The 22,256-nt window shown below is 39.7% G+C and overlaps 1 protein-coding gene and 2 long non-coding RNA genes across 3 annotated transcripts in view; 2 read left to right on the top strand and 1 right to left on the bottom strand.

Annotated features, from left to right (window-relative positions):
* Positions 1 to 22,256, top strand: part of LOC309636198 — a 937,790-nt gene that overhangs the window by 98,584 nt on the left and 816,950 nt on the right. The gene's annotated exons all lie outside the window — the stretch shown is intronic.
* The window catches only part of LOC309605229, a 214,495-nt gene that overhangs the window by 6,136 nt on the left and 186,103 nt on the right, over positions 1 to 22,256 (top strand). The gene's annotated exons all lie outside the window — the stretch shown is intronic.
* The window catches only part of DPT (dermatopontin), a 45,007-nt gene that overhangs the window by 11,009 nt on the left and 11,742 nt on the right, over positions 1 to 22,256 (bottom strand). Inside the window, exon 2 of the mRNA XM_082402092.1 lies at positions 10,692 to 10,817. Coding sequence (XP_082258218.1) covers positions 10,692 to 10,817 — 126 coding nt within the window. The remainder of the gene's footprint in view (positions 1 to 10,691; positions 10,818 to 22,256) is intronic.

Raw genomic sequence — 22,256 nt, 5'->3', positions numbered from 1 at the left:
AAAGGGTTTTGACTCTATTCTTTAGCAGAAAGTGACTCAGTATAAGATTTTAACAAACTTCACCTTTATTATTGATTACTGAGACTTGAACATAAAATCAGACTTCATAGCACCAGCATCTATTTGTTACATTTCTGACCTGCTGGTAGGTAGGACAGCTGGATTATTTGGGATCATCCTAGAGGCTCCACTTTCAGGCCATGCACCCCACTGGAGTGCACATGAACAAATGGGGCCATGTCTCATGGCCCAAAGTCAGCTAGTGTCACATCCTCAACCTTATCCCACTTTGTGGGATGCCAGAGAGGCACACACTACAGACTTCTACCATAAAAACTGGAAGAAAACTCAGCATTTACAAGTTAACAAACCAGAAAGGGGTACCTGAGGAAGCCATACTTGAGCATTTTTAAAGACAAGAGTAAACAATGTTTTCCATCCCATTTTTTAGAGCTCAGCCCATGCTCAAACAACATTTCAGAGAAGCTTCTTCTGGTCAGTCCAATCTCTAATTCTGTTTTGCTCCTATTTTCTCCACTTCCCAATTAGCACCTTATTTAAAATATCATATTCTAATGTTCTATTACTTGTTAGCACCACATATTTAGCATTTGATTAAAAACAAAATACTGTATAGCATCTTGTTTCATGATGTTGATCAAAAGAGTGAACTCTTTGAGGGGTCATTGGTACATGGAAGTCATATACACCTTTATGATCTAGTTCAGCAGTGGGCATGGAGGAGAAATTCAACATTTATAGACTTGATGTGTTGAAGCTGGCCTACATTCTGCATCCAGCCAAAAAGAGGATACCCCTTTCTGACAGGCAAATCATTGAGAAATGTCTTAAATAAACAGAATCTGTTTGTGATCAATCCTCTTGCATAATAAATGCTTTCCTAGGTAAGCTACAAGAAATGAGAAAACTTTGGGTTAGGCTAATTTGCCAGTGGCCTGGCATCCCCAATAGGTGCTGTATCAGAACCTGCTTGAATTATTTTTGCAAAAATGCAAAAAGTAAAACCCAATTGCACTTATGCATAAAGGAAAGCAACCTCAAGGGAACAGTCACCCTGGCTTCTCCTGCAAAGAGCTGGGGAAAGTGGTCAAGTGAGACTAAACGACTCTGTAGTCACCAAAGTGCCCTTCTCTGCAGAGAGACCCTGAACTCTGGGGGTATGAGAAAGAATGCAGTATGTTCATGTCTGTCCTCTTGTGGGGGATTTTGGAGATCTATATATCAAACAGTTCAAGTATGTATCACAACATGGGGAACACAGTTCCAGAGATATCTGTGACTTAAATTAGAAGAGGAAAGTCCCTAAGTATTTTCCAAATTATTCTCTTAGAACTGAGTTTCCAGCTCACTGTCCAAGCTCAGGGCTGGTCAGCAAACACATTTGTTTTGATTCATGCTGGCTTTCACTGGCCACCTTATATCATGGTTGCCATGGTCCTGCAATCAGTGGGGGCAATTTCACCTGCAACATCTCCCCTTCAGCAAAAATAACCACTTTCTTCTCTGTTTTCACTACTAGATGCCTACTGTATTGTTTCCTAATAATTCATCTATCCAGGGCTTATTTCCATATCAACACTCAGAGAGCTCAGTTCTCTGCAAAGAACATGGGATTGAGAAGCAGATAGACCTGTTGGAATTGAGTTCAGTACTTTGAACAAGTCACAATTTCTGCACCTCAATTCTCTGATCTGTGTCATAGTATCATGAGTCACATGCATAAGAAGTAAATGAGGCACAAGCCTCTTAGATAGCCTCATCCACCAGAGGGCAGCCAGCAGAAGCAAGGAGAATTACATTCCTGCAGACTGTGGAAGGAAAACCACATTCACAGAAAGATAAACAAAATGAAAAGGCAGAGGACTATGTACCAGATGAAGGAACAAGATAAAACCCCAGAAAAACAACTAAATGAAGTGGAGACAAGCAACCTTCCAGGAAAAAAAATCAGAATAATGATAGTCAAGATGATCCAGGACCTTGGAAAAAGAATGGAGGAAAAGATCAAGAAGATACAAGAAATATTTTAAAAAGATCTAGAAGGATTAAAGAAAAAACACCTAGAAAGAATTAAAGAACAAACAAACAGAGATGAACAATACAATAACTGAAATGAAAAATACACTATAATGAATCAATAGCAGAATAACTGAGGCAGAAGAACTTATAAGTGACCTGGAAGACAGAATGGTGGAATTCACTGCCATAGAACAGAATAAAGAAAAAAGAATGAAAAGAAATGAAGACAGACTAAGAGACCTCTGGGACAACATTAAACACACCAACATTTGCATTATAGGGGTCCCAGAAAGAGAAGAAAGAGAGAAAGGACCTGAGAAAATATTTGAAGATATTATAGTCAAAAACTTCCCTAACAGGAGAAAGGAAATAGCCACCCAAGTCCAGGTAGCTCAGAGAGTCCCAGGCAGGATAAACCCAAGCAGAAACATGCAAAGATACATAGTAATCAAATTGACAAAAACTAAAGACAAAGAAAAATTATTAAAAGCAACAAGGGAAAAATGACAAATAACATAGAAGGGAACTCCCATAAGGTTAATAGCTGATTTTTCAGCAGAAACTCTACAAGCCAGAAGGGAGTGGCACAATACATTTAAAGTGATGAAAGGGAAGAACCTACAACCAAGATAACTCTACTCGGCAAGGATCACATTCAGATTCAATGGAGAAGTCAAAAGCTTTAAAGGCAACAAAAGCTAAGAGAATTCAGCACCACCAAACCAGCTCTACAACAAATGCTAAAGGAACTTCTCTAAGTGGGAAACAAGGAGAAGAAAAGGACCTACAAAAACAATCCCATAACAATTAAGAAAATGGTAATAGGCATATACATATCAATAATTACCTTAAATATGAATGGATTAAATGCTCCAACCAAAAGACACAGGATCACTGAATGGATACAAAAACAAGACCCACATATATGCTGTCTACAAGAGACCCACTTCAGACCTAGGGACACATACAGACTGAAAGTGAGGGGATAGAAAAAGATATTCCATGCCAATGGAAATCAAAAGAAAGCTGGAGTAGCAATACTCATATCAGATAAAATAGACTTTAAAATAAAGAATGTTACAAGTGACAAAGAAGGACACTACAGAATGACCAAGGGATCAATCCAAGAAGATATAACAATTATAAATATATATGCACCCAACATAGGAGCACCTCAATACATAAGGCAACTGCTAACAGCTATAAAAGAGGAAATCGACAGTAACACAATAATAGTGGGGAACTTTAACACCTCACTTACACCAATGGACAGATCATCCAGACAGAAAATTAATAAGGAAACACAGACTTTAAATGACACAATAGACCAGATAGATTTAATTGATATTTATAGGACATTCCATCCAAAAACAGCAGATTACACTTTCTTCTCAAGTGAAAACGGAACATTCTCCAGGATAGATCACATCTTGGGTCATAAATCAAGCTTCAGTAAATTTAAGAAAATTGAAATCATATCAAGCATCTTTTCTGACCAGAACACTATGAGATTAGAAACAAATTACAGGGAAAAAACCGTAAAAAACCCACAAACACATGGATGCTAAACAATACGTTACTAAATAACCAAGAGATCACTGAATAAATCAAAACGGAAATTAAAAAATACCTAGAGACAAATGACAACAAAAACACGACAATCCAAAACCTATGGGATGCAGCAAAAGTAGTTCTAAGAGGGAAGTTTATAGCAATACACTCCTACCTCAAGAAACAAGAAAAATCTCAAATAAAAAATCTAACCTTATACCTAATAGAACTAGAGATAGAGAACAAACAAAACCCAAAGATAGTAGAAGGAAAGAAATCATAAAGATCAGAGCAGAAATAAATGAAACAGAAACAAAGAAAACAATAGCAAAGATCAATACAACTAAAAACTAGTTCTTTGAAAAGATAAACACAATTGATAAACCTTTAGCCAGACTCATCAAGAAAAAGAGGGAGAGGACTCAAATCAATAAAATTAGAAATGAAAAAGGAGAAGTTACAATGGACACCGCACAAATAGAAAGCATCATAAGAGACTACTACAAGCAGCGCTATGCCAAAAAAATGGACAACCTGGAAGAAATAGACAAATTCTTAGAAAGGTGTAACCTTCCAAGTCTGAACCAGGAAGAAACAGAAAATATGAACAGACCAATCACAAGTAATGAAATTGAAACTGCGATTAAAAATCTTCCAACAAACAAGAGTCAAGGACCAGATGGCTTCACAGATGTATTCCATTAAATATTTAGAGAAGAGCTAACACCCATCCTTCTCAAACTCTTCCAAAAAATTACAGAGGAAGGAACACTCCCAAACTCCGTCTACAAGGCCACCATCACACTGATACCAAAACCAGACAAAGATACTACAAAAAAAGAAAATTACATCCCAATGTCACTGATGAATATAGATGCAAAAATCCTCAACAAAATACTAGCAAACAGAATCCAACAACACATTAAAAGGATCATACTCCATGATCAAGTGGGATTTATCCCAAGGATACAAGGATTCTTCAATATATGCAAATAAGTCAGTGTGATACACCATATTAACAACCTGAAGAATAAAACCATATGATCATCTCAATACATGCAGAAAAAGCTTTTGACAAAATTGAACATCCATTTATGATAAAATCTCTTCAGCAAGTGGGCATAGAGGGAACCTCCCTCAAGAGAATAAAGGCCGTATATGACAAACCCACAGCAAACATCATTCTCAATGGTGAAAAACTGAAACCATTTCCTCTAAGATCAGGAATGAGACAAGGAAGTCCACTCTCACCACTATTATTCAACATAGTTTTGGAAGTCCTAGCCACGTCAATGAGAGAAGAAAAAGAAATAAAAGGAATACAAATTGGAAAAGAAGAAGTAAAACTGTCACTGTTTGCAGATGACATGATACTATACATAGAAAATCCTAAAGGTGCCACCAGAAAACTACTAGAGCTAATCAATGAATCTGGTAAAGTTGCAGGATACAAAATTAATGCACAGAAATCTCTTGCATTCCTATATACTAACAACAAAAGATCAGAAAGAGAAATTAAGGAAACAATCCCGTTCACCACTGCAACAAAAAGAATAAAATGCCTAGGAATAAACCTACCTAAGGAGGTAAAACACCTGTACTCAGAAAACTATAAGACACAGATGAAAAAATCAAAGATGACACAAACAGTTGGAGAGATATACCATGTTCTTGGATTGGAAGAATCAATATTGTGAAAATGACTATAGTACCCAAATCAATCTACAGATTCAATGCAATCCCTACAAATTACTAATGGCATTTTTACAGAACTAGAACAAAAAATCTTAAAATTTATATGGAGACACAAAAGACCCCAAATAGCCAAAGCAATCTTAAGGGAAAAAAACAGAGCTGGAGGAATCACACTCCCTGACTTCAGACTAAACTACAAAGCTACAGTAATCAAGATAATATGGTACTGGCACAAAAACTGAAATATAGATGAATGGAACAGGATAGAAAGCCCAGAGATAAACCCACACACCTCTGGTCAACTAATCTATGACAAAGGAGGCAAGGATATACAATGGAGAAATGACAGTCTCTTCAATAAGTGGTGCTGGGAAAGCTAGACAGCTATATGGAAAAGAATGAAATTAGAACACTACCTAACTCCAAACACAAAGATAAACTCCAAATTGATTAAAGACCTAAATGTAAGACTTGACACTCTAAAGCTCTTAGAGGAAAACATAGGAAGAACACTCTTTGACATAAATCACAGCAAGATCTTTTTTAATGCACTGCCAGAGTAATGGAAAAAAAACCCAAAATAAACAAATGAGACCTATTGAAACTTAAAACCTTTTGCAAAGCAAAGGAAGTACAAACAAGATGAAAAGACAACCCTCAAAATGGTAGAAAATATTTGCAAATGAATCAACAAACAAAGGATTAATCTCCAAAATATATAAACAGCTCATGCAGCTCAATATTAAAAATACAAACAACCTAATCAAAAAATGGCGAGAAGACCTAAATAGACATTTGTCCAAAGAAGACATACAGATGGCCAAGAGGCACATGAAAAGCTGCTCAACATCACTAATTATTAGAGAAATGCAAATCAAAACTACAATGAGGTATCACCTCACACCAGTTTGAATGGGCATCATCAGAAAATCTACAAACGACAAATGCTGGAGAGGGTGTGGAGAAAAGGGAACCCTCTTGCACTGTTGGTGGGAATGTAAATTGATACAGCACTATGGAGAACAGTATGGAGGTTCCTTAAAAAACTAATAATAGAATTACCATATGATCCAGCAGTCCCACTCCTGGGCATATACCCAGAGAAAACCGTAATTCAAAAAGGCACATACACCCTACTGTTCATTGCAGCTCTATTTACAATAGCTAGGTCATGAAAGCAACCTAAATGCCCATCGACAGATGAATGGATAAGGAAGATGTGGTACATATATACAATGGAATATTACTCAGATATAAAAAGGAACGAAATTGGGTCATTTGCAGATACGTGGATGGACCTATAGACTGTCATACAGAGTGAAGTAAGTCAGAAAGAGAAAAACAAATATCGTATATTAACGCATGTATGTGGAACCTAGAAAAATGATACAGATGAACCGGTTTGCAGGGTATAAATAGAGACACAGATGTAGAGAACAAACTTATGGACACCAAGGCAGAAAGCGGGGGTGGTGGTGGTGGTGGGATGAATTGAGAGATTGGGATTGACATATATACACTAATATTTATAAAATAACTAATAAAAGCCTGCTGTATTAAAAAAATAAAATATAATTCAAAAAAAAGTAAACGTGTTAACATGGTAGGTGCTCAATAAATAAAAATCATCATTATCATCATCATCGTGATCATCAGGAACTGAATCAAAGTCTATGAGTTGTACTTATTTTATATTCATTTGTATTCAGTCTGATTAAATGAATTCATGAATAGAAGAATGAATGATTATTTCTAGAAAACAGTAAAGGGGAGCAGACTAGAGAGAACAAAATGACAACTTTGGTCTCAAATTGTGAGGTTTACTTTGTTCTAAAGTAGCAAGTAGGGCCTGGCCTTCGTTACCCAATACTTACTAGACAACCAGCGACATCTCTGAAATTTCTGCTCTTGAAGTTTGAGCATAAGAAGGGAGGCAGCACTGATATGCATGCAGCAAACACATTTCTGTATTATAAATATGGCACAGTAATTACGATGGCCACCCCAACTGATGAAAGGTATGACTGATTTTGCTCAAGCTCAGAGGGGCCATTGTCTCCCAAAATGAGTGCTTTGTGCATCATGCAATGCCAGGCAATGATTGGTCCAGGGCACCGAAGCATCTAAACTCAATGCAAGCTGCTTTAAATGTTAACATTCAGTCCTATTTCTCAAAGTGTGGGTGTCTCCATCTCTATAATAGCAGCTTCCCACCTGCTCAGAAGAACCAGTGTAGAAGCTGCCCTTCCCACCAGACCTCTGGGAACAGTGCTGCAGCAGGCATCTGAGCTGGGGTGGGGGTGACAGACGCCACAGAGGAGGTGCCTATGAGGTCATTCTTGTCCCTGCCACGATTTCATGGGAACAGTCATGCAGACACTATCCATCTTGTATTAAAATCTGAACAACGAGAGTAGGAGTTAAAGATTAGCTTTGATGGAGCGCTTTGGGGTAGACAGAGGAGAATATTCTGATGAACCGATTTTGTTGTTGTTGTTGTTAGCTAGAGCTATCTAGGAATTAAGAAAAAAAATTCTGTGGCTATGACTTGAGCAGAAGGGAGAGGGGGACCAGGCAGTGGAAAATAGAATGCAACATCTGAGAGTCATAGAAACTCAAGGCTGAAGGAAAACTAACGGGTTATCTATGTTAATTCTGAGGAAGGACATTATTTTTTTGGTCAAAACATATTATCCAGTGAACCTGATGAAAGGTCATGAATCTGGAGAAGAACCATTTAGGAAAGGAAACACATGCTCAATTCAAAACTGTCGGTTCCTGGGACATATTCTACACCTGGACAGCCTTAGCGTGCTGATGGGGGACAGCCTGGTGCATGGCATGTAGCTGCTGGAGCTGTTTGGAGACTGAGGAATTATTTCCAACAGTCTCTGAAAGGTTGTGGCTTCCTCAGTGACGTGTTTGTGGTTTGCAGATGAATGGACAAAGAATTAATTCTCACATATAAATAAATATGTGTAACATTTACATATGTATCCAATCCCAGTGGGGACCGGTGAGTGATGCCATGTCTGCATCTATCAGGAATTCGCTTTCTTGCCAGAGTTCAGTGATGCTGTATTATCTCATGAGAAACTGCAGAGATTGAAATGGGAGCAGCACCTTGGTTCCCACCAAACAAATAAATCCCGCACTTACGTGGGAGTTGGTTGGATGATTTTTTTTTTTTTTTCCTGTGCAGAGTGATGCTATTCCTGAATCCCTAAAAGCTTGTAAGCACAGAGAGGATAGATGCTCACTTCTCAGTGTCAGGCTCAGTGCTGCAGAATGGCCTTCAAAGTGGGAAGAGAAAAACGTCCCCACCTACACATGTCCAGTTCCCTGGGAGGTGATTCAAGCTAGTTAAAGTGATGTAAGGGAAGGTTTCAAATAAGAGAGTTATCAGGAGTTTTCACTGTGGGAAGGTGTGGGAAAACAGTTCTCACTCCAAAGGGCTGTTAAAAGGATCAAATAAAATGATGCACGTGAATGAAGTCCTTTTCCACTATAAAACATCATCATATCAATGTCAGGTTTCACCACTGTTACAGTTCCTATGCGCCTGTGATGTTTTGTTATTCATTCGAGAAATTTATTAAGGGCCTACTTTGTGCCAGGCAATATGCTGAGATGCTGAAGAAATATGACCTAATTCATGCCCTAGAGGTTTCAATTTGGAAAAACATATACCGTCATGACTCAGGAAATTTAAGGATGCCACTAAAATGTCTAGACACACCAGTGGGGTAGTGAGTCATGCACTGCTTACCATGGTGACACGGCAATCTCATTCTGCTGCTGCTCCAAGTGTCCCTTTGAAAAAGTACCATTTCCTTGACAACCGTGGTAGCTCTCAGCTCTAACACCACGCAACCAGAAAGAGGTGCAGCCAAGTGAAGCCTTCCTTAGAGGGACCGCTTCTAAGTTGACTTGCTGTGTCTTTCTGAGTAATTCTCTCCTCTCTCCCCCCACCCTTTGGTTCTCCCAACCATCAGTGACATGTCTGGGTGATGTAGTGTGATGAGGAAGGGAGAGAGTGGGGTGGTGAAGGAGGATGGGCAGACCATTGCAGACCAAAGCCAAGGATAAATGTTGCTACCAGAGATTTGAATGTCTTGGGCAACTTAAGAAAAGTTGCACATCTCTATTTGTCAGTCTTTGATATCAAGACCTTGTACCTACCTACATAGCTCCATGTTCATTAATTTCCTAGTGTCTTAATGATTGGTGGGCTCCTTCTACTCTACCCCAGCACGTGAAACCCCTTTGGCCTTGGAGTCAGGACCTTTCACAGTTATATCCTACACCCTAGCCATCCATGCCTGTTTGCCTGCTGTGGTGGAGTAAGAAAAGCTTTATGGAGGCATTTTGGAAAGCTGGACGAGGTCCCTGCCCCATCAGATAGCTACTGATATCAGCTGACCTTGATCTCTGAATTTACCATTTATCATTGCTTCAAACAGAAAAATGTTAAGAGTTTGGAGATGCATATCCCTAGAGACATTGTGCCCCACTTGGGCACCTGTGGAGTAATGCTCTCTGGTTGCAGAGAATAAGCATAACCCACAAGGCTGTTCTTCCAAGCATCACACTGTGGAGAGATACATCCTGTGAGTCACCAACCTTCAAAAGTTGACACTTTTGGATTCCTTTGTCCAAAGCAGAAATGTCTGACTTGTTTGCAGACTGAAGAACTTGGGACAAGTTATGTTGTCAACATCCAGTGTAAGTTATCAGGGTAAATAAATATACACACATTCTCCTAGTCAACTCAAAGGCTAGGTCAGGGGATATTTGGTATCAGCCCAGGGAGTGGGAAAGGAACAAAATTTCACAGACTGGAATTACATAGTTATCTAGAAAGCACTAGCCTCCTTTTTCAGTCTGTAATTATATACTATGTTTGCCACTCTGACTTGGAACAGGGTTGGCGTCTTCCAAAGAAGTCCCGCGGGAAAACATAGGTTCCCAAATGGGTTCAGCAGCCTTGGATGTGATGAGTAGTTATTTTGATAGAGGGAAAAGAGCACTGAAACAGGAGTCAGTACACTTCAGCTTAGAAGTGAACCCCCATGAAATAGCTGGGTGGTTTCGGGCAAGTCACATCCTTGCTCTATTCTGTTTGTTTCCTTTTCTGCCAAAAGAGGGGTATAGGAGCATTGGGTTGATGACCTGTAAGGTCTCTCCCAGTGTGAATATTATTCTGGTGTTTTCTTCCACTCATCCATCCATCCATCCATCCATCCCCTTCTATAGGCTAGATGCTATATTTAAAACTTGTTTGTGACAGCCCAGGTTTATTTGAAGCCAGAAACCTGGACCAGAGCACCGCCACCCCCAACCCCCCGCAATCTTCCCTCCAGCCCCAGAAGCAGTGAGGAGTTGCGTTTGGCTGCTAAACTCACCAGCAGGAATATGGGCATCTCTTGCTGTAGCGACAGCAGTAAAATTGCCACTCCCGATCCAGCACTGACTCAAAGTAGCGGCTCTGGAACCCTGCCACCAGTCCATTGTTGGAGCACGTCTGGTACCTGAAGAGAAGAGAACAAATCCAAGTAAACCAATGATGCACAAGTAGACCCCCCCCCCTTTCCAAGATCCCAGCTCCCTCAGTTATTGAGTCATGCCACTCTTTCAATGACCTAGATTCCTTACAGTTTATTCCATTTTTATGCAAATCATAAAAAAACTTTGTTTTACTGGTAGGAATGATGTATACTCACCATTAATATTCAAATGGTTCACAGTCTTTCAACCGAAGGAAAATTGGGAAACTCTGCTCTTGTTAGACCTCTATGAATATATTGTTAGACGGAAGAATGCATAAATGAATGGACATAGAGGCATCTAGAATTTTTACAAATGCAATATTGTATTGTTCATGCCATTTAAAATAAAAGATAATATAATTCACATTACTTGAATTAAAATAAAAAGAATACAAAGAGAAGCTTTCACAAGACCTTCTTAGAAGCATAAGCCTGGAGACTGAGCACAAAGATACTCAACAGGCAAAGCCCAGATGGGCACAGCGATTTGTACAGGGTGACCCAGTACAGGCTGTGGGGAGCTGGGACCAGAGCCCCAGGTTCTCACAACTTATCCAGGAATCTTTCTATTGCCCACTAGACAGCAAGCTCTACGTGGTCAGGGAGTGTTTTGGTCAAAATTCTATTCCCAGTGCCCACTGTGGGTCCTGGCATATGGAGGCAGTCCTTACAGAGTGGTGACGGGCCACCTGAACTCCTCAAACATCCTCTAAGGGTCCCTTTCCTGTCCAAGCTGCTCAGTTCTAATTCTTCTAGTCCACAGACCCTTCCTGCAGTCACATGAATTTTCACTCTTTCATTCTGTCCGGGCTGCTGTTGATCTAGGAATCAGCCTGTTTCATCTTCACAGCACCTTTCTAGCTAAGCGTTGGCTTAGAACAGTGTAATCATTTCTCCCTTTATTCCATCTCCTGTCCCACTTTCTCCCACTCCTTTCCCACATCCCACCAGTGCCTTAAGGCTTGCTCCTTTTGCTGTGTTGATGAGATTGCTGTACTCCACCTGGCCACAGTGGGCTCCCACCTTGGGCAGAGTGAGAGCTTTCATAAAACCTTCCAAAGGAGGTCTTTAGCTACCTCTGCTTCTTTGTATTTTTACCGACCTGGCCATTGATCATGTTCCCTCTTATGAGTAAGCAGAGAAGGCAGTTGTCTGTGTCACGACCTGAAAGCTGCTGGAATATAACCCTGCTTTTCAAGGAAAGGTAAGTTTTCAGAAAATATAATAGATAAAGTAAGAATAAGTACCCAATGCTGATAGGTGAGAGGGACCTTGCTGACACACAAACTATAAAACCGTCAGTGACTGGATTTCATTTCATTGTTTCTAATTATTGGAAATGATCTTCTGGATCTGACAAAACTAGGTATTAAATATATTTCATGTCTGGTCAGAAAGCATCTGTACTTTTCATCATTTATTATTCATTTATTCATTTATGCTTATATATATTCAAACGTGTTTATTTATCCATTCATTCATTCATTCAACAAACTTGTACTCCCTCACTATTCTGTATCAATCACTGTGCTTCTGTGTTGAAAGAAGAATTGAGAGATGGGCTTGGTACTCGGTCACCATACAAACTGGCTTGAATTCCCTGTTCCCAGGACCCGTAAGAAGTTCTGACAGACCTTAGAAAGCTCAGCTGTAGGAGATCAATAGTGCAATTTATGACAAAAATTGTGACCTATGCCCTTTGATGATCTAGTCTTCTTTGCTCTACCAGTGCTCACATCTCATCAGGAGTATTACCACCTTGGAAAACACCTGGTACATATCAGGAAGCCACACACTTGGAATGGACAACCAAGGTCTGAAGGGTAGACTTGGGGGCTGATCTTCCAGCATGGTCTTATTCTATCCTAATTCTAGCAATGCAAGTGAAAGCCAACTTCAACAGAAAGCTCTAAGAGTTGTAAACAAAGCTCATATGTGTCCAGAGAGAGACGGTGCAGCAAACTGGTGCTCTCTGTGATCTTCCTCCTTACCATCACTAAAATTATGCCTTCCTCTAAAACAGCCTTTTCAGAACTGAGCCAGGCTGTGGTTTCCCTGGAGCTGTTGTTCCATTGTCTTGGTTTGTCCTGTGCACTCAGACTATCACGGGGATAGCATTCCCGGGGTGGTGAGTTCCCATAAGCAAAAATAAATGTAGCAAGATAAGCTGAATGGTTTCACGGGATACCAGTTCTGAAGGCCATCCAAGTTCCATGAATTCTCCGCCGGCTGCCAGCCAGGCAGCTGACCCCGTAGTCCTGTATGGGAAGTGTGTGTGTCACTCTCTCACACACCACCTCAGATAACACTGCCCTGTGAAGATTAGTTGGACACTACAAGCCCAGGGCCTAAGAACATATGACGAAAGTTAGACAACCAAACAGAGCTCACCTCCCCCAGCTTCTGTCCCACTGCACTCACATTTTAGTAGAGTGAGCCTGCACTGGAGTTTGGCAGTACATGAGGCCAACACAATGAAATTATTCCTTCTAGAATTGGATTTTTGTAAGGGTACATTTTCACACTCATGTGAGAGCAGTATAGCAGGGCGGTTAAGAGCATAGGCTATGTTGCTGGACTGATGCTCCAACCACTTCTGACTGTGTCACCTTTGATAGGCTTCAGACCCTCTAATGGTCTCAGTTTCCTCATCTGTAAAATGGGCATAATAACAGTACGTACTTATTAAAGTTATTGTGAAGACCAACTAAGGCGATGTATATACAACTCTGGAGATAGTGTCTATTAATGGTTAATAAATTACTTACTATTGTCATCATACTTTCATTTAGTCCACACGGCACTTGTGAGTATACTCTGTGAAATCTGCCTTTGGCTTCCCAGTCTCCATCAGTGGAAAGCTCGTGGACTCATATGTGTTCCTTGAGCTGCTGTTTCTCTAAAACAAAGCTCACAGCAGTTGACTGTCTTAGTTGCTGACACACCCACTTTGCAGCATAGATATTTGAGTATGACTTATTGCCCCCAATAGATGGTAAAGTCCTTGAAGGAGAAAGATCACTTAATCTTCAATTTGAATTCCCCACAGTGCCTGACAATGGGGTCCAGCAAATGTTTGATGGAAGAATGAATGAACAAATGAATGATCAGGGCATCTTCCATTATCAGAGGCAGAATGGACTTTTAAAAGCCTGTCATTCAAATACAGGAAGGGCCCTGAAACTCCCTCCAAGTAGTTTTCAGGAACTCACATGAGCAATCCATCTTCCCACTTCCACCTTCTCTTTCAGGAACAAAGCCTACTCCAGGACGAGGGTGCAAAATGAATATAGCTTTAGGCATTCCTCTCCCTTTCAATCACCTTTTTAAAAAGTACCTTATTTAATAAGACTCACCTAAACATTTGGCCACAAACTGCAGGATTGCAAACACAGGAGCCAGGCAGGTGAGAAAGGGAATGAGGGCAGCCTGTCAGTGGGAGCGGCGGGGGAAGTTGGAGAAAACTTGAATCATTAAAGTGATTCAGATTCAATTTTTAAAAAAGGTTGATGGTGAAAGGACATTCCTGAGTATCTGCTTTACTTCCCAGCACTTGGTTGTTGCTCCTGAATGGTCCACAGAAAAGAGTTTGAGCCCAAGACTGCAGCTTTCCTGGTGAACAGTGACAGGACCCCAGCTGAGCCCTAGGCACAGACTCCCTGAGAACATTCCCTCAGAGTCTGAGGACCCTGGGGTGCCCTCATTCAGGACTCTCTCCTCTCCATTTGAAAAGACATATTTTCTTTCTTATCATCCCTTTGAAGCCTGGAGGCTCAGTTTCACAAACTGGAGCACTGTTAGCTATGATCCACCTGACACTAGAAACTTTCTAGAAGGAAAATCAGCAGACAGTTACTCCTCCTTTGACAATAGTCATGGATCTTTTCTGAGAAAGTAGTCTTTCTGAAAGTGGTTTCTCTCAGGGCCTTCACCCTGAAAACAAAGACAAAACCTCCTGTGTCCACAATAGCAAAACATGGAAGCAATAGGATGCAGGGGAAAGAGCCCTTGTTGAGGAATCAGCAGACATGAGTTCTGGTCCTAGCCCTGACCTTCACATGCTGTGTGGAGCCTCATCTAAGTCACTGTGAGGATGAAATAAAATGATGCCTGCAAAAATCTTGGTGAAGATAGAAACAGGAAGATCCAGGATCCAAACTCAGATATTTCTGAGGCCAAAGCTCCTGTTCATGAACTTTCAGGGAGCACAAAATGCTGCTCCAGTATTGTCATTCTGCTTCTGGTCCAATCTCCAGCCAGGCTTTCTCACTGTTTTTTGTGTTCTTCATTGGGTCCAGGGCTGTTGGTCAGGCCCAATGATGGAGGCCAGGACTGGAAGGTGTGCACATATCTGGTTTTGCTGGTGAACTCCTCTGTGAAGTTTTAGTCTCTCCTTCCAATCTCTGCTGGTCTCAGTCCCAACTCAAAGAAAGTCCAAACTCTTAGCAAGTTGGGGGTGGCATTGGGTTAAGTGGAGAACAGGGTAAAGGAAAACAGCACTATCTTGGTTAAGAGCTTTTACAATCCCATCAAATGGATGGGCTGGTTGTGCTGGTATCTTTCTTCCAGCTCTATAAACATACAGATGTGTTTCCAGGACTGCTAGCCAGTCTTCAGCTCCATGGCAAATATGGAATAAGAGCAGCTTTGATCATCATCCAGGCTGGTGGCCACTCCATGTGACGGGAGACCATGTGGCAAAGCTCTTACTCCCCAGTGTTTCTCTCCCAACCCAGCTTGATGAGGGTTTAAATTCCACCAAGGGAGACTCATTCTTTTAGAGTAAAGTTTGACTCCTGTAAATTCTATGTTCCCCAGAATAATCCTTAGAGTTGCTATCAGACATTTATAACATGGGTCACAGAGTTTCAGAATGTTTGTTAAGTCTTTCAACAAATAGTCATTAGAACCTACTCTATGTCTGGTGCTGTACTTGGTCTGCAATCCTTTCCAGACAACTGTGCTAGTAAGAGACACCACAACAATACAGATATTGGAGAGAAGAAGTAGCTTGGTACTAAAGACAGAGAAGAGAAACAAGAGACAGGCTTGGGATGGTGGGGCAGTGAAATGGCAAGGGGCAGAGGCAAACAGTTTTGGAGCAAGTTTGCCTGTGTAAAGGAGGTTTAAAAGTTCTGGATTTCTCTCTTAAGCCCCAACAGAATGACTCCATTCCCCATCTTGTCCTTTCTGCTGACATTTATACCTACTTCCGCAAAATGGAGATAACAATTTCTACCCTGATAGTATTACATGAAGATTAAAGAGATGCTATATGTCAAGTGTCTACCCCAGAGCATAGCACAAAGTTTATTATGAAAGGGCAGGAAAGGAGCTCTCCCAGAGATCTCCGTCTGAACACTAAGACTGAGCTCCACCCAAGAGCAAGCAAACTCCAGTGCTGGAAGCCCAATGCCAAACAACTAGCAAGACGGAAGCACAACACCACCCATTAGCAGAGAGGCTGCCTAAAATCACAATAAGGTCACAGACTCCCCAAAACACACCTCCAGACACAGTCCTGCCCACCAGAAAGACAAGATCCAGCCTCATCCACAAGAACACAGGCACCAGTCCCATCCACCAGCAAGCCTACACAACCTACTGAACCAACCTTGCCCACTAGGGGAAGACACCAAAAACAACAGGAACTATGAACCTACAGGCTGTGAAAAGGAGACCCAAAAGACATTAGGTTAAACAAAATGAGAAGAAAGAGAAATATGCAGCAGATGAAGGAGCAAGATAAAAACCCACCAGACCAAACAAATGATGAGGAAATAGGCAGTCTACTTGAAAAAGAATTCAGAGTAATGATAGTAAAGATGCTCCAAAATCTTGGAAATAGAATGTAGAAAATACAAGACATGTTTAACAAGGACCTAGAAGAACTAAAGAGCAAACAAACAATGATGAACAACACAATAAATGAAATTAAAAATTCTCTAGAAGGAATCAATAGCAGAATAACTGAGGCAGAAGAATGGATAAGGGACCCAGAAGATAAAATAGTGGAAATAACTACCACAGAGCAGAATAAAGAAAAAAGAATGAAAAGAATTGAGGACAGTCTCCGAGACCGCGGGGACAACACTAAACACACCAACATTCAAATTATAGAGGTCCCAGAAGAAGAAGAGAAAAAGAAAGGGACAGAGAAAATATTTGAAGAGATTACAGTAGAAAACTTCCCTAACATGGGAAAGGAAATAGGCATCCAAGTCCAGGAGGCACAGAGAGTCCCATACAGGATAAATCCAAGAAGAAACATGCCAAGACACATAAAATCAAACTATCAAAAATTAAGTACAAAGAAAAAATAGTAAAGGCAGCAAGGGAAAAGAAACAAATAACATACAGGGGAATCCCCATAAGGTTAACAGCTGAACTTTCAGCAGAAACTCTGCAAGCCAGAAGGAATGGCAAGACATATTTAAAGTGATGAAAGGGAAATACCTGCAACCAAGATTACTCTACCCAGTAAGGATCTCATTCAGATTCAACAGAGAAATTAAAACCTTTAGAGACAAGCAAAAGCTAAGAGAATTCAGCACCATCATCCAGCTTTACAACAAATGCTAAAGGAACTTCTCTAGGCAGGAAACACAAGAGAAGGAAAAGACCTACAATAACAAACCCAAAACAATTAAGAAAATGGTAATAGGAACATACATATTGATAATTATTACCTTAAATGTAAATGGATTAAATGCTCCAAGCAAAAGACATAGACTGGCTGAATGGATACAAAAATAAGACCTGTATATATGCTGTCTACAAGAGACCCACTTCAGACCTAAGGATACATACAGACTGAAAGTGGGGGGATGGAAAAAGATATTCCATGCAAATGGAAATCAAAAGAAAGCTGGTGTAGCAATTCTCATATCAGACAAAATAGACTTTAAAATAAAGACTATTACAAGAGACAAAGAAGGACACTACATAATGATCAAGGGATCAATCCAAGAAGAAGATATAACAATTGTAAATATTTATGCACCCAATATAGGAGCAAATCAATGCATAAGGCAAATGCTAACAGCCATAAAAGGGGAAATCGACAGTAACACAATCATAGTAGGGGACTTTAACACCCCACTTTCACCAATGGACAGATCATCCAAAATGAAAATAAATAAGGAAACACAAGTTTAAATGACACATTAAACAAGATGGACTTAATTAATATTTATAGGACATTCCATCCAAAAACAACAGAATACACTTTCTTCTCAAGTGCTCGTGGAACATTCTCCAGGATAGATCATATACTGGGTCACAAATCAAGCCTCAGTAAATGTAAGAAAACTGCAATCTTATCAAGCATTTTTTCCGACCACAGTGCTATGAGACTAGATATCAATTACAGGAAAAAAAATGTAAAAAAGTACAAACAGATGGAGGCTAAACAATACATTACTAAATAACCAAGAGATCACTGAAGAAAGCAAAGAGGAAATAAAAAAATACCTAGAAATAAATTACAATGAAAGCACAGCAACCCAAAACCTATGGGATGCAGAAAAATCAGTTCTAAGAGGGAAATTTGTAGCAATACAATCCTACCTCAAGAAACAATAAAAATCTCAAATAAACAACATAACCTTTCACCTAAAGCAATTAGAGAAAGAAGAACAAAAAAACCCCCAAAGTTAGCAGAAGAAATCATAAAGATCAGATCAGAAATAAATGAAAACAAAATGAAGGAAGCAATAGCAAAGATCAATAAAACCAAAAGCTGATTCTTTGAGAAGATAAACAAAATTGATAAACCATTAGCCAGACTCATCACAAAAAAGAGGAAGAAGACTCAAATCAACAGAATTAGAAAGGAAAAAGGAGAAATAACCACTGACACTGCAGAAATAGAAAGGATCATGAGAGATTAGTACATGCAACCATATGCTAAGAAAATGGACAACCTGGAAGAAATGGACAAATTCTTAGAAAAGCATCTTCCAAGACTGAACCAGGAAGAGCTAAAAAATATAAACAGACCAATCACAAGCACTGAAATTGAAATTGTGATTAAAAATCTTCCAACAAACAAAAGCCTGGGACCAGCTGTCTTCACAGGTGATTCTATCAGACATTTAGAGAAGAGCTAACACCTATCCTTCTCAAACTCTTCCAAAATATAGCGGAGGGAAGAACACTCCCAAACTCAGTCTATGAGGCCACCATCACCCTGATACCAAAACCAGACAAAGTTGTCACAATAAAAGAGAACTACAGGCCAATATCACTGATGAACATAGATGCAATAATCCTCAACAAAATACTAGCAAACAGAATCCAATAGTGCATTAACAGGATCATACACCATGATCAAGTGGGATTTATCCCAGGAATGCAAGGATCCTTCAATATATGCAAATCAAGCAATGCGATAAACCATATTAACAAACTGAAAGGTAAAACCCATATGATAATCTCAATAGATGCAGAAAAAACTTTCAACAAAATTCAACACCCATTTATGATAAAAACTCTCTAGATAGTAGGCATAGAGGGAACATACCTCAACATAATAAAGGCCATATATGACAAACCCACAGCCAACATCATTCTCAATGGTGAAAAACTGAAACCATTTCCTCTAAGATCAGGAACAAGACAAAGTTACCCAATCTCCTCACTATTATTCAACATGGTTTTGGAAGTTTTAGCCACAGCAATCAGAGAAGAAAAAGAAATAAAAGGAATCCAAATTAGAAAAGAAGAAGTAAAGTTGTCACTGTTTGCAGATGACATGATACTAGACATAGATAATCCTAAAGATGCTACCAGAAAACTACTAGAGCTAATCAATGAATTTGGTAAAGTAGCAGGATACAAAATTAATGCACAGAAATCCCTTGCATTCCTATACACTAATGATGAAAAATGTGCAAGAGAAATTAGGAAACAGTCCCATTTACCATTGCAACAAAAAGAATAAAATACCTAGGAATAAACCTACCTAAGGAGACAAAAGACCTGTATGCAGAAAACTCTAAGACACTGATGAAAGAAATTAAAGATGATACAAACAGATGGAGTGATATACCATGTTCTTGGATTGGAAGAATCAACATTGTGAAAATGACTCTAGTACCCAAAGCAATCTACAGATTCAATGCAACCCCTATCAAATTACCAATGGCATTTTTTACAGAACTAGAACAAAATCTTAAAATTTGTATGGAGACAAAAAGACCCTGAATAGCCAAAGCAATCTTGAGAAAGAAAAAAGGAGCTGGAGGAATCAGGTTTCCTGACTTCAGACTATACTACAAAGCTACAGTAATCAAGACAGTTTGGTACTGGCACAGAAACAGAAATATAGATCAATGGAACAGGATAGAAAGCCCAGAGATAAACCCACACACATATGGTCACCTTATCTTTGATAAAGGAGGCAAGAATATACAATGGCGAAACGACAGTCTCTTCAATAAGTGGTGCTGGGAAAACTGGACAGCTACATGTAAAAGAATGAAATTAGAACACTTCCTAACACCATACACAAAAGTAAACTCAAAATGCATTAAAGTCCTAAATATAAGGCCAGACACTATAAAACTCTTAGAGGAAAACATAGGCAGAACACTCTATGACATAAAGCACAGCAAGATCCTTTTTGACCCACCTCCTAGAGAAATGGAAATAAGAACACAAATAAACAAATGGGACCTAATGAAACTTAAAAGCTTGTGCACAGCAAAGGAAACCATAAACAAGACGAAAAGACAACCCTCAGAATGGGAGAAAATGTTTGCAACTGAAGCAACCGACAAAGGATTTATCTCCAAAATTTACAAGCAGCTCATGCAGCTCAATATCAAAAAAACAAACAACCCAATCCAAAAATGGGCAGAAGACCTAAATAAACATTTCTCTATAGAAGATATACAGGTAGCCAACAAACACATGAAAGTGTTCAACATCACTAATCATTAGAGAAATGCAAATCAGAACTACAATGAGGTATCACCTCACAGTGGTCAGAATGGCCATGATCAAAAAACCTACAAGCAATAAATGCTGGAGAGGGTGTGGAGAAAAGGCAACCCTCTTGCACTGTTGGTGGGAATGTAAATTGGTACAGCCACTATGGAGAACAATATGGAGTTTCCTTAAAAAACTAAAAATAGAACTACTCTTTGGCCCAGCATTTCCACTAGTGGGCATATACCCTGAGAAAACCATAATTCAAAAAGTCATGTAGCACAATGTTCATTTTAGCACTATTTACAATAGCCAGGACATGGACGCAACCTTAGTGTCCATTGACAGATGATGAATGGATAAAGATGACGTGGCACATATATACAAAGGAATATTACTCAGCCATAAAAAGAACCGAAATTGAGTTATTTGTAGTGAGGTCAATGGACCTAGAGTCTGTCATACAGAGTGAAGTAAGTCAGAAAGAGAAAAGAAATACTGTATGCTCACACATATATACGGAATCTTAAAAAAATTGGTTCCGATGAACCTAGGGGCAGGACAGGAATAAAGATTCAGATGTAGAGAATGGACTTGAGGACCCGGGGAGGGGGAAGGGTAAGCTGGGACAAAGTGAGAGAGTTGCATGGACATATATACACTACCAAATGTAAAATAGATAGCTAGTGGGAAGCAGCTGCCTAGCACAGGGAGATCAGCTCGGTGCTTTGTGACTACCTAGAGGGGTGGGATAGGAAAGGTGGGAGGGAGATACAAGAGGGAGGGAAGGGATATAGGGTATATGTATACATATAGCTGATTCACTTTGTTATACAGCAGAAACTAACACAACAGTGGAAAGCAATTATACTCCAATAAAGATGTTTTTTAAAAAAAAAAGAAAGGCAGTAAGGCAGGAAAGGTAGTAGTTGTTCTTATTACTATTATCATAAATATTTTCAGTTAAATGGAAAGAGAAGCTACAGCCTAGTCTCCACAAAACACTTCCTGTTGGAGCCTACATTAGGAATTTTCAAGGTTGAACTCTTCCAGTGGGGCAGTGAGATTAGCCTTAGAAAGTAGATAATAAAACATAATTTCAAGCTCACCTGCTCCAAGAAATCTTCCTTTCTTGACAATTCTAACTCTTACTGATTTTTCTTCCTCATGACACGTTGATGTCACCATCACACATTTCACCTAACATGTACTATCTCTGAACCATCTCATGGTGGGATAGTGCAGGGGTTTTGAAGGTAAACACTGTACCACCGATTACTGGTCCCCCTGCCACAATGATGGGGGTATGAACAGTCTCTTTAAATAATGCTGAGTTATATTCAGTCTGCTCTCTTCCTGCCTACATCTGGGTAAGAGTTCTGCTATCTTCTCCTTGTCGGGTTTTAATTCTGCTAGTATCTAGCAGGTTTCAAGATGGTGAATCAGAAATGAACTGCTGAACAGCTTCTCTGGATAGAAAGCCATAGG

Source organism: Balaenoptera borealis (genome assembly GCF_965194805.1).
Source record: "Balaenoptera borealis genome assembly, chromosome: 1".
Lineage (NCBI taxonomy): Eukaryota > Metazoa > Chordata > Mammalia > Artiodactyla > Balaenopteridae > Balaenoptera > Balaenoptera borealis.
Note: the sequence above shows the minus strand (reverse complement) of the source record. Positions and strands in the feature narration are given on the sequence as shown.